The sequence below is a fragment of the Rhincodon typus genome, chromosome 23 (genome assembly GCF_021869965.1).
Source record: "Rhincodon typus isolate 14 chromosome 23, sRhiTyp1.1, whole genome shotgun sequence".
Taxonomy (NCBI): Eukaryota; Metazoa; Chordata; class Chondrichthyes; order Orectolobiformes; family Rhincodontidae; genus Rhincodon; species Rhincodon typus.
The window spans coordinates 34274969-34287606 of NC_063354.1; the positions used below are offsets into that span (position 1 = coordinate 34274969).

Below are 12638 nucleotides of genomic sequence, written 5' to 3' on the forward strand. Positions count from 1 at the left end.
ATCAACTCACCAAGGCTCTTTCGGCAGCACCTTTCAAGCTGCGACCTCTACCACAGAGAAGAGCAAGACAACAGATACGTAGGAACACCACGACCTGCAAGTCCGCCTCCAAACAAGTCCACATGGATTGGGACCTATATCACCAATTCTTCAGAGTCACGAGTTCAAAACTCTGCAATTCCCATCCTAACAGGACTGTGGGTGGCTCTGCACCCAAGGACAACAATGGTTCAAGAAGGCAGCTCACAGCTTCTTTCTCAAGGTCCCTTTACACCTATGTCTCAGGAATGAAGAAAAGAAGGTCTGGGTAGATGCATAGTACTGTTCAGTAGAGAGTTCCAAGATTTAATTCAACAATAATGAAGGACAAAATGATCTCAGTGAGGGCAGGAGAAGTCATGGGAGAGAACCTAAACATCAGGACAGTTATGGCTGGAAAATCTTAGAGAATGCGCAAGGAAAGGAGTTACCAGAGGCAGTTATCTTAGTCTTTCCGAAGAAAAAGTCAACACGTTCCTTATAGTCGTTGATGTTGGTGAGGATAGGGAAATAGCAGAGGGGAATTTGTGAAGACAGTTTACTGAAGAGAAACGATACTGAAGATCACTTTTACATTCCAGAATGATTCCAAATAGTTTTAACAGATGAGGGCAGAATTTTGCTTTCTGAGGTCCATCCACATCTGGTTCATTATTTTGAGGAAGTCTTTGGGTTCAGCGGGGTTAAGCTGAGGGTGAAGCTGGGAGGAGCCCTTCTCTGACAACAATTATGAGTGAATCAGAATATCCTTGAATTGAACATTAAGAAGATTTAGAGCAGTTTTACATTCTCCTTGACATTTCCAATGACTTCAACTATTTCCACAGCTGCTCACGAGGGTAAACAACATTGATATCCTGTTCATTTCAGAATTCAGTTTAAAAAGCTATCTCACGTCTCTTATGAGGATTATTTTTCTCCACCTCTATAATATTGCTTCTGCTCTTGTATCATTCCCACTTCTGCTAAAGCTTATGCCCAGGATTTTGGAACTTTTAATTGTGACTTCTCAGATTACTGAATGCATGGATGTTTTGGACTCACTTTGCAAAAACTCTAACTTTCTAAAACTCTGCTGTGTGCTAATTGTAATAAGTCCTATTCTCCAACCACTTCACCATCGTTGACTGTCTTAGGAGAGCAATCTAGCTTCTGAATCAAATCTGACCAGGTAACTGAGGTTCCTCGCCCTAGTACCATCTCAGTAAATTTCTTCTTCGTGTCTTGACATCCTTTTTAGAGTGTGGCACCCAGAACATTTCAGTAGCTTGCTTACTCTTGCTCTTTTTTTGTTTGTTATATCTGTTTATACAGCCAGGAACCTGGACGCCTTCTTAATCTGTGCTACTATTTGCAAATATTTTGTACATTTACTCTGAGATCTTTCTGTTGCACTAGCCATAAAATTGACAGCCCCATTGGTACCTGAGGCCAAGCCTGCCTCTCAAGCCTTGGCCTCTGCAACCATCAGCAAAATTACATGCACCAAATGCAGTCACACCATCCAAATGGATTGTTTGCACTTGTCCATCAATGTGTAGCTGAAGGCTTTTGTGATAGTGTCCTTTACCTCTGAGGTAGATATGTGTTCAGTTCTTCCCTCCTCCAAAGGTGTGTAACAACATCTCTGAACAGACTGATTCGAAATTATCTCAATTTTTAGCTGGAAGGGTGCAATGACAAATCGTTTATATCTTAAAATTTAATTCTATCTTGAATCATCAATTTCGTTGTAATAATGAATGCTAAATCTTTAAAGCAAGTTATCTCAACAAGTAATAATAATAATAATAGAGATGGTGCTGGAGAAACTCGGCAGGTCTGAGAGAGAATCAGAATTAATGTTTAAAGTGAAAAGAGTCTTGGTCAGAACTGAAGAAGTCATGTTGGATTCAAAAAGTTAACTGTTTCTCTCCCCGCAGATGCTGCTAGACCTGTTGAGTTTCTCCAGCTCTTTTTATTTAAGATATACAGTATTTTGCATTTATCATTAAACATTTTTTTATCATATGCAGGAACATAATAGAAAGGAGTGAGATTTCTGCAAAAATGTGTAACAGACAGACAACCCATCGAGGGCTTTTAAAAGTATGTTTTAGGAATGCAGCACCTCCAGTGAGGTGAGATCTTTAAATTCCATTTGTGTGATGCTCCTCATTGTGACTGCATGTGCTGCCTTTAAAGAGAGCGATTGCATTGGCGCTCCTTTGCAATGTACTGGAGGCTCGGCGTTCGACTTTTGGTGCTGGATGAGTAGCTGGCGCCGGAAGTGAGTGAGTGAGTGAGCGAGCGAGCGGCCGCGTAGCTTGACTTAGCCCGGCTCGGAGAGAGTGGCTGAGGCGGCGGCTGGCGATGGACCTCTTGCCGGCCAACCCGCACGGGAATGGCCTGCTGTACGCCGGCTTCAACCAGGACCATGGTGAGTACCCAGCCGGAGTCGCTGCCATGGCGGCGGCTGTTGTTGTTGTTGTTGACTGGGAGCCCGGGACGGCCGCCACTCCGAATCCCAGGCCTTGAGGCTGGAGAGGTGGGTAAAGGGGAGTTGAGTGAAGCGGTTGACCCTATCTGTCTCCTCTGCCCTGGTACTCTGGGCACCGACTGCGGTATCTTTTATCGACTTCTGGGAGGTTAAAAAGTAACCCGTATTGATGCTGGGAAATAAACAAGCTCCACGTGTTTTTAAATAGGGTTACTGCTGACTCTTTTTCTCTCGGTACAGCTGATTTATTCCAACCCATTTCTTGAGGGATGTGATTTTAAAATAGGCAGATCAAAAGACAAATGAAGAGGGGCTTGCAATTACAAGACCAAAAAGTACTCTTCGGGGGGGTGGTATCCAACAGACAAAATGCCAGTGTTTTGTTCATTCTGATCACGTTTTGGAAAAACCGTAGCAATCCCTTCTATAATTGAAGAGCCTCAGAAAGAGGGGTTGACCTGGGTACTGTTGGCTGATGGGCATCCCAGAACATAGGCAGACAGGCTAAGGTGGATGTGTGACAGATCTCCTGCCAGGAGTGGCTACAAGTGGATTTTAACATCTGTTCCATCACAGGGTGTGTGCTTTCCAAGTGTTACCCTCTCCCTTCCCCATGAATCTAAAGTTTATATTTGCAGTGTAAAGTGCTTGTGCCTGTCAGAAAATACAGCCTCCTGATGATTTGCTTCTGTTACCTTAGAGGTGGGGCACACTGATGAGGCTGACACACTAGGAAATGTTGCAAGTGACGTTTATGCTCTAAGTTGATGACTGACAATACTTTTTTTAAGTGATTTTATTCTAGGGAGATATATCAACATTGCAGTAACTAAAAATCAATAGGGTCTCATTGCAAGTGAGTGATCTGTAAAAATCTCAGGTTTGTGTTAAATATATTTTGACTCTTTCCCTGTGTTGTGTAATTGCTTGGATTCTAGAGGTTTATAATATTAGTAATAAAAGTAAACATTTTCTGTGGAATTGTAAAAAGAATTATAGGAGTTTGTTTATACTAAGATAGTAATACAGTATTTGCTTCAATAGCTCGGTATTACTTGGAATATTCATATGCATATGAACTGCCAAAAAACACACAAATGTAATCTTTATCTGATAACGGCTAGCTACTTTAATTTACATTACATGTCGAGTCTAGCGCTTTTATCAATGTGTGTACCAATGCTTTGCACCTGTGACTGACTAGTCGTAAATTCTGCTTAATAATCAATCACAAAGATAGGTGTAACAAATCTGGTGGCATTGTGCTTGTGACGCAGTGGTGATGTTCCTACATTTGAGCCAAGAGGGCTGGGTTCAAGTCCTACCTGCTCCAGCGGTAGCTAATAGTGTCTCTGAGTAGGTTGATTTGAAAATATCTATTCACTTATTCTAGACTCTGAGGACTCCTGGGTTCAAGACCATCTGCTCCAGAGGTGTGTTACAACTTTTCTGTGAGCCAATATAATTGAGCATTGTGTAGCTGCTTTTTTTCTGGTTGAATTTTATTTATCACCATAATAAATATTTTTCATTAGGCTATTCAGCCCTCCACTTGATCAATCTTTCACGCCTCTGAATGTCTCCTTTTGATTCAGTTTCACTTTTTATCAGACCTGGTATCTGAAACGCTTGAGACTTTTTCATATTAAAGATGCTATGTAGATGCAAATCCCTTTTTAATGTTGCAAAGGTGACTTACATCTCCTAAAGTACTTCAATGACTGCAGGGCTTTGGGACATCCTGAGGTTGTCAAAGACACTAATTAGTGCAGCTGTTACTGAGGGTTTCTCTGAATGCCTTTCAGTTGGAATGCAGATTTACTGTTCAGACTGTTCAACTATTTCTAAGGACTGCTTGGGTTCACCAAATATCCATGTCCTATTCACATCTTTCAAAGGAAGTAGGATGGCATAAATTCAAACTGACATTCTGCATTACACCAACAAGAAAACTTCCTTTATATGATTTACCTTTTTAAAGATAGTTATTTGGATTTTGCCGCCATTATTAATGCTCTTTCAACCATTTGAAAAGCTTGACTACCTGAAAACATCTATTGTATACTTTGTATTGACATTTTTCATAATAATCTGGTTGTCTTTAAGGCTCCACTTTGTTTCCTAGTTGTTTGGTAAAGGGTTGGATTGTTGGTGAAGAGTTGATTGCATCCTTACCGGGTGCTGTTGTAAATTGCTTAAATATTTTTATTGTTGTGCAGACTGCTGTGCATGATTTCACTCAGCTCCAGCAGCAACACAAATGGGAAATACGTCCTCATGGGTTCCTATTCCAGGTGTCGCATATTAGGTGACTTGTGCACCAAAGAAAATTGCCTATGGGTTTGTTTCTAAATAACAGCAGTTCAAAAATATGAAGTGTTGTAGTAACAGTTAATACTCAAGTAACAACATTCTGACAATGTTTGGACTGTGATAATTGATTCACATTTTTTCCTTAATCAGTATCTTTACTTGTGCATTTGCAGGCATGTCTATGTTTTAGTATTGCTGATGTCATTACTAGTGCAAAAAGTGACTCTTGTTGCTGCAGAGAGTATCTGTCCAAGGGTAGTCGACATCTATTGGTTTAAACTACACCGAGTCAGAGACTACTGTTTTGCTCCTGACTTGAATCCAGTATCAATGTAAAACAAAGCTATTTTATCCCATTTTGATAATTAGTCTAACCATTATTTACTTCCATTGTTGGTAGGAAGCATCTTGAATTTATAGAAATCTTGGTTCTTGGTATGTGCAATTATTTAGAACATAGAACTGTACGGCACGGGAACTGGTCCTTCGGCCCAAGATGTTCTGCCAAACATGATGCCAAATGAAACTGATCCCTCTCTCTGCCATTGGTCCGTATCCCTCCATTCCTTGCATATTCATATACTTATCTAAAAGTGCCTTAAATGCCCCTATTGTATCTGCTTCCACCACCACCGGATTTAACATAAAGATTCCAAGAATTTGAGTTAATACTGAGTTATGCGACAAGCTGTGCTATACCTGTGCTATGCAATGAGTTGGGTCATTTGTGCCATCCCCCCAATGGGTTTCCTTAAACATGCATTTTTAAAAAAAGTTACATGGTGTTGAGTCTGTGATTATACTTTAATAGTGATTTCTGGGTTCTGGTGATATTCTGTCTCAGTCACCTAGGCAGGGAAGATGATGATGAAGATCCATGGGGCCTAGTAGCAGCCTAATTAAAGGTTCCCTTCTCAGTCTGTATTTAAATGAATTCCTAAAATGTTTGCTGATGTCTGCGCAATTGCAGCATCAAACTAAGGGAAAGCTTATATTGTTTTACATTTGTAAAAGTTGATCCATGTCAAAAATAATTCCATCATTCAGTTATCTGCTTAAATTCCTGTAATGATTTTCTCTGCATCATACAACTTAGTGTTTGTTTCAGTGCAGGAAATTGATTGTTCACATTTTCAAACGTGTAACTCGTTTTGCACATGCTTACAATAAACTAACGTTGAACTTTTAATTTTAAAATCAAACTACACTTTCTTGAATGGGTGTTAAATTGAATATGAATGGTGAGAAGCAGGAAGGAGAGGTGGGAATGTAGATTTTATTTAATCACATGACCACTATTTATAACAATCTTCAGGTGTATTGATGCATGTAATCTACTATAAAACTCGATAAATTCCATTTTTTGTTTTTGAAAGTGAGCACCATCTTACCAACTTGAACAGGATACAGCCCAAGGAAACCAAAGTTCGAGGAATTTAAAATGCCAATCACGTAAAGAGCCCTGTAAATGGAATGTGAGTGTGGAAAGACAGAAGGATATCCATCAAATAGAATTTTTTGAACTGTTTTTCCAGTAAGCAACAGTATCAAGTGTCTGGGGCGGTTTCTTCCCCCATGCTGGTTGCTTGTGCTAATTTGTCGGAAGTGGCAGGTTGTTAACTTGAGTATTAAGTGAAGTGCAAGAATTTTCAATGGCTTTCACTTGGCCAGTGACTTCTGCAAAAGTTATTAGAACAGTTGCTAATTACAACAATGCAAATGTCAAAACAAAAATTACACTCGTTATCCATATTATTTGTTGTGTTTAAGGAATTTGTCTTTATATTTTAAAATATAGCAGAATAACTCCAGTAGTGAATTTTCCACAACATTTATGGTTGTTAGAATAATTACGTTTTTTTTTAATAGAAGAATGGTCAGTTACTGCGTCAAGTTCAGTTCTCTGTTATGTTCACTGTGGTGTATTTTGACTTGTCTTTCCTCGAGACATTGTGTGAATTTGCCATGGGAGGATTGGGGATGACTATGATTTAAGGTGTCAATCACCATTATAACCATTTCAGCAAATTTCACACCAACCACTTTCCGGTCTGTAGACTTTTAAAATTTAATTATGGTTTTGTTGTTTATCCTCCTGTGCTGCATGTCTGCTTATCTCAACATTGGATCAAAACTGACATGGATTTTTTTTTAGTATCTTGCAAAACTTCAATATTATTTCATTTCAATTCATTGCAGGTCTAACTTGGACCATGATTGGATTGATCTTGCAAGAACGACTGTAATAGATGGAGGATAATGCAGAGGAAATTGATAGATGTTAATTTACACATTATATGGGACCTTTTGCAGATTGTAAGCTGGCCTCAGATTCATAAACTTGGCTTGTATTCCCTTAAATTTGGATGATTAGTGCTGTCCTAGTCGGTTTCTCACCTTGCAACTTCTGTAAACTTGACCTTACGCAAAACTCTGCCTGTAATCTAACTCCGCCATGTGCTTTTCACCCATCAACCATACATTTCCTCTGTTCTGGCAACAGCTTGATTTATAAAATTCTCATCTTTTTGTTTTGGGTGCCTTGCACCCCCCAGTCTCTAGACTTTGGACTTTGCTGCAGCCCTACAACACTCCCAAATCTCTGTCAGCTCCTCTGTGTGGTTTGTACTTCTGTGTATGCCTGATTTTTCACCACTCCCTTGTCGGAAGCAATACCTTTTGGCTGCTTGGACCAGAAGCTCTGAAACTTCTTCTCGCAACCTTCCTCCTTAAAGTCTCTCCTTAAAAACTACTTTTTGACTGTGTTTAGCTGTCTGTCCTGATTTCTTGTGTGGTTCATTATGAAATTGATTTTTGAAGCTCTTGTGAAATGTTAAGAGTTTTCACAACTTTATAGCTGCTTTATAAATCCAGGTAATTGAATGATTTGAGGTATTTGAAATGGTTAAACACAAATGCATCAAAAATATTTTCTCTCTGCTTTTGGAATCCAGAACACAGAAATCAAATTATTAAAACCAGAGTTGAGCCATTTAGCAGTGAAATCAAGAAATATGTTTTACACCCTGGGTTGTGCAAATCTGGAGTACTTTCAGAACAATTGAAATTTTTGAGAATGATAATTGAAAATATCTATACAACTATCAAATATTACAAATTAAAATATTTCCGACACATGCTTTTACCCCTGTTTTATCATTCAGGATGATGGGAGTCTGGAAATTGTTGCTTGATGAAATGGTAGGAGAATTCCCCATTATATTTAAAACTCAAATGTTGCCTTTTTTTACTGCTTGCTGCACCTGCATGCTTACTTTCAGCTTACTGGTGCATAAGAACACCCAGTCTCATTGAACATATTATTCTCTCAACTTCGATCCATTCAAGTAATTATCTGCACTCCTGTTTTTGCTACCAAAGTAGATCACCTCCCATTTATCCACGTTATACTGCATCTGCCAAACATTTGTCCACTCACTCACCCTGCCCAAATCACTGCAACATCTTTGCATCCACCTCACAACCCACCCTACCACCCAGCTTTGTGCCTTTTGCAAATTGGAGATATTACATTTAGTTCCCTTGTCTAAATTATTTAACATATATTGTGAATAGCTGGAGTCCTAACACTGATTGCTGTAGTACCCCATTCGTCAATGTCTGCCATTTCAGAAAAAGACCCATTTATTCCCATTCTTTTTGTTTCCTGTCTGCTAACCAATTTTCTGTCCATCTCCGTATGCTACATTCAATCCCATGTGCTTTAATTTCACACGCAGAGCCATAGAGACGTACAGCACGGCAACAGACCCTTTGGTCCAACTTGTCCATGCCGACCAGATATCCTAAACAAACCTAGTCCCATTTGCCAGCATTTGGCCCATATCCCTCTGTACGCTTCTTATTCATATACTTATCCAGATGCCTTTTAATTGTTGCAATTGTACCAGCGTGCACCACTTCTTCTGGCAGCTCATTCCACACGTGCACCGCCCTCCGTGAAAAAGTTGGCCCTTGGCTCTCTTTTAAGTCTTTTCCCTTAGCACCTTAAACCCACGCCTTAATTTCTTGTGTGGGACCTTGGACTTTTGAAAGGCATTTGACAAATAAACCATGTCCACTCGCTCCCTGATCAGCTCTACAAGTTACATACTTGAAGAATTCTAGTAGATTTGTCAAGCATAATTTCCCTTTTGTAAATCCATGTTGATGGTGTTGAATTCCCTTCATAATGGACTCTAGCATCTTTACGACTACCGATATCCAATTCATTGGCCTATAATTCCTCTCTACCTCCTTTTTTTTAAATAGTGGGGTGACATTATCTACCCTCCAGTCTGTGAGAACTGCTCTAGTGTTTAATGAAAGGTGACCACCAATGCATCCACTATTTCTAGGCCTTCTTCCTTAAGTATTCTGGAATGTAGATTATCACGCCCTGGGGATTTAATCAGCCTTAAACCCCATCAATTTCTCCAACACCGTTTCTTTATTAATACCGGTTTGCTTCAGTTCCACCCTCTCACTATCCCCTGTGATGTCTGTTATTTCTGGTATACAATTTGTGTCTTCCTTTATGAAGACAGAAGCAAATTATGAATTTACCTTGTTAGCCATTCCTTTGTTCCCCATTATAAATTCTCCCATTTTTTGACTATAATGGATGTAAGGGTTTTCACCAGTCTTTTTCTCTCCACACGCTTGTAGAAATGTTTTCAGCAGTTTTTAAGTTCCCTGCAAGCTTGTTCTCACATTCTGTGTTCTCCTTCTTGATCAATTCCCTGACCCTCCTTTGCTGACTTCTGAAGTATTCTCAATCCTCAGGTCTATTTTATTTTCTTGCCTATTTTGTATGGCTTTTGTTTTTGCATCTAATACTTCTGTAACTTCCCTCATAATCTGTGGTTTGGCTACTGTTCTCTGCACTCTTTTATACCAGACAGGAATAAACAATTTTTGTAGTTTACCAATTTTCTCTTTGAATGTTTGCCATTGCCTGTCCGCTGTTGTTCCTTTTTAGTAACCTTTCCAAATCCATCATAGCCAACACATCCTTCATACCATCGTACAACTGCTGAGCAATCAAGCCTTAACTGTACATGGCAGTGTCCATGCATTAATTTCTATGTAATGCATGTGCCAATTTCCTGTTTTTATTTAAAAATATACTAACCTTTCACTTGGCTTTATTTTCTTCCTTCTCCCAGTTGCACAGTGACAATGTACATGCTCTTGAGCTGTTTCATTGTGTTTGTTGCTCATCATGAGTGCTTTTGTCGATTACTAACACGAGTTCAGACATATTCTAAGCACAAATAGATATGTGTGAGGCTGTTCTAAGTTTTTTTTGTTTCAATTGTAGGTTTAATTGAACTGCTTTAGTAAATACAGGAAGTATTCTGCAACTGCCAGCTATAAAGTTAAATTAACATCCCTAGTATAAATAAACTAGTCAGCAAGATAATTAAGAAATTGTTGTGTGTGACAGACGCCATCTGGAGAAAGCAATGAACCGTGCACAATGTAATAGCTGTTTTCGGAATTTGGTGTCTAGTAAGGAAGATGGTGGAGGAACAGGCAAAACCTTTCAATGTTAAGTTTTCCTTCATATTTCAGTAAATAATCAACAAAACTTAAAACTCCAACCTTGTTGTAGAAGATCTTGCTGCTTCCTTTGCAATTTTGAGTCTGCTGAATAAGCAGTTGGCTATACCTGCAAACTTAGCTGTAAGCACTATGCCCTGCTAGTTGGCATCTGAGAGGATTAGTAAACAGTTGTTAATGGGCATCTTCTAATTAGAATGGAAGCCTGTAGTGACTAGAAGCAACAGGCTGCTAACTCATCTTATAATGGAGATGCTTGTTCACAAGAGCTGTGAAGAATAGCAATTTTTGAGAAACTAATATGGGCATAAAGAAATAAAAATACACTGGAACTACTTTTCTGAGCTCTTTCAGATATAACTAAAGAAAAATTGATTTTCGTTTCCATGCATATTTAAACAGTTTATGTTGATGGGGTGTTACATGGTTGTTTTCAGGGTGGTCCAGTTTCAGTTCAACTTAATGTAAGTGCGGAAAACAGATGAGCAGCCCTGTTTTGAGTACAGGTCTTGATCTAAATCTACTAATACACCGAATTATACTTGAGGTCTGGATCTTGTTGCCAAGACCAGCAAGCCAAATTGTGCTTTGTGTTGCAAACAGAGTTGAAGAAGAATCGTATCAGACTTGAAACATTAACTCTGTTTCTTTCTGCACGGACGCTACCAGACTTGGAGTTTCTCCCATCGTTTTCTGTGTCTGTTTCAGATTTGCAGTGTCTGCAGTATTTTGTTGTGGGCTGTCATCTGCAGTTTGCTCCTACAATATGGTTAGGTCAGAATTCCAGCATGTTGATCTACTGTGAAGGATTGGCAATGTATATCAATCTTAAGTTAGGGCGATATGTGACTTAGGATAGAAACTTGAAGATGATGGTGTCCCTATGCATCTGTCCTTTTCTTTCTAGGTGGTGGAGGTTGTGGATTTAGGAAGCACCTATCAAAGAATCTGGAAAGTTGCTGAAAAAGTTAGATGCTTAATTCAGTCGATGAAGTGCTGATCAAGTGGGGAAAATCTTGAAGTACACATGAATGTCCTGTATGAATGAATATTGACATCCACATGCTCAATGATGGTAACTCTTGCTTTCGTTTATGTGAGTTGTCACATCTAGATTCCCTGTTAGTCTTGTCTGACTAATTTTAATGAACACTTTCACGGAGTGCCTTGAGACATTCTTGCTATCGTGAATATACTGTGTAAATACACTGTTCTTTATTCATTCATGGGATGTCGCTTTTAGGCAGCATTTATTGTCCATCGCAGTTGCCCAGAGTCAACCACATTGCTGTGGGTCTGGAGTCACATGTAGGCCAGACCAGGTAAGGCTGACCGTTTCCTTCCCGAAAGGACATTAGTGAACCAGATGAGTTTTTTTCAACAACTGGCAATGGATTCATGGTAATCACTATATTCTTTAATTCCAGACTTTTTTTATTAAATTCAAAATCCACTGTCTGCTGTTGAATGTTATCTTAGTCTCTTGATTAACAGTCCAGTGATAACACCACTAGGCCATTGTTTTTTCTTTTTTGCTTCTTTATTCATTCACGGGATGAGGGTGTTGCTGGCTAGGCAGCACTTATTGCCCATCCCTAATTGCCCAAAGGGCAGTTAAGAGTCACCCACGTTGGTGATGGTTAATGACTAACCTATTGAGCACCACTAATTTAGTGGATTGAGGATCAGTGTTCGAAGCATGCTTATGCTGTGCTTGTTTTGCTGAACTGTAGCATCTGTAGTCATTTCCTAATGGCTTGGTGCATTCTAAATCATTTACAGAACCAGAAGGAGGCATCCCCACCCTGTTGCTACCGTAACCTTTTAATACTATTGTCTAGCAAAATGTTGCAGATGCTGGCAATCTGAAATAAAATCAAAATATTCTGGAAATACTCTGATCAGGCAGGATATATGGAGAGAGAAACTGTGTTAATATTTGAGCTCAACATCCTTTTCCAGTTCTAATAAAAGGTCAGAGCTTAAACCGTTTACATAACAGCTTGAAAGCCTGGTGTAAAGGAAGAGAGATAAAGGATGATTGCACAGGACAAGGTGAGGTGATGGATTAAGTCAGAAAACAGACAGTGGGTCTGGGGGAGGCATAGTGTCCAGAAAAATGGAATCGGTAGTAAAATGAAATTCTTGAATTTGTTGTTGTCAAGGAGGCTGTAAAATGTCTACTGGAAAGTTGAGGTGCTACTCCTCTAGTCTGTGTTGAGCGTCCTTTGATTTCTGTCCT

General features: G+C 39.3%; 1 protein-coding gene across 6 annotated transcripts in view; it reads left to right on the top strand.

The window, feature by feature from the left end:
- The first annotated feature begins 2224 nt into the window (after positions 1-2224).
- Positions 2225-12638, top strand: part of wdr45b (WD repeat domain 45B) — a 48547-nt gene continuing 38133 nt past the window's right edge. For 2 of the 6 annotated variants that reach the window (XR_007264608.1, XM_048611016.1), the window contains exon 1: positions 2225-2458. Coding sequence is in view for 5 of the 6 variants with exons in the window: in XM_048611016.1 (XP_048466973.1) it covers positions 2392-2458 (67 nt within the window). In the remaining variant the exon portion in view is untranslated. Of the gene's footprint in view, positions 2459-7035; positions 7148-11303; positions 11472-12638 lie in introns of those variants that run through there. The other 4 variants (XM_048611014.1, XM_048611011.1, XM_048611012.1 and 1 more) reach the window with 4 other exon arrangements.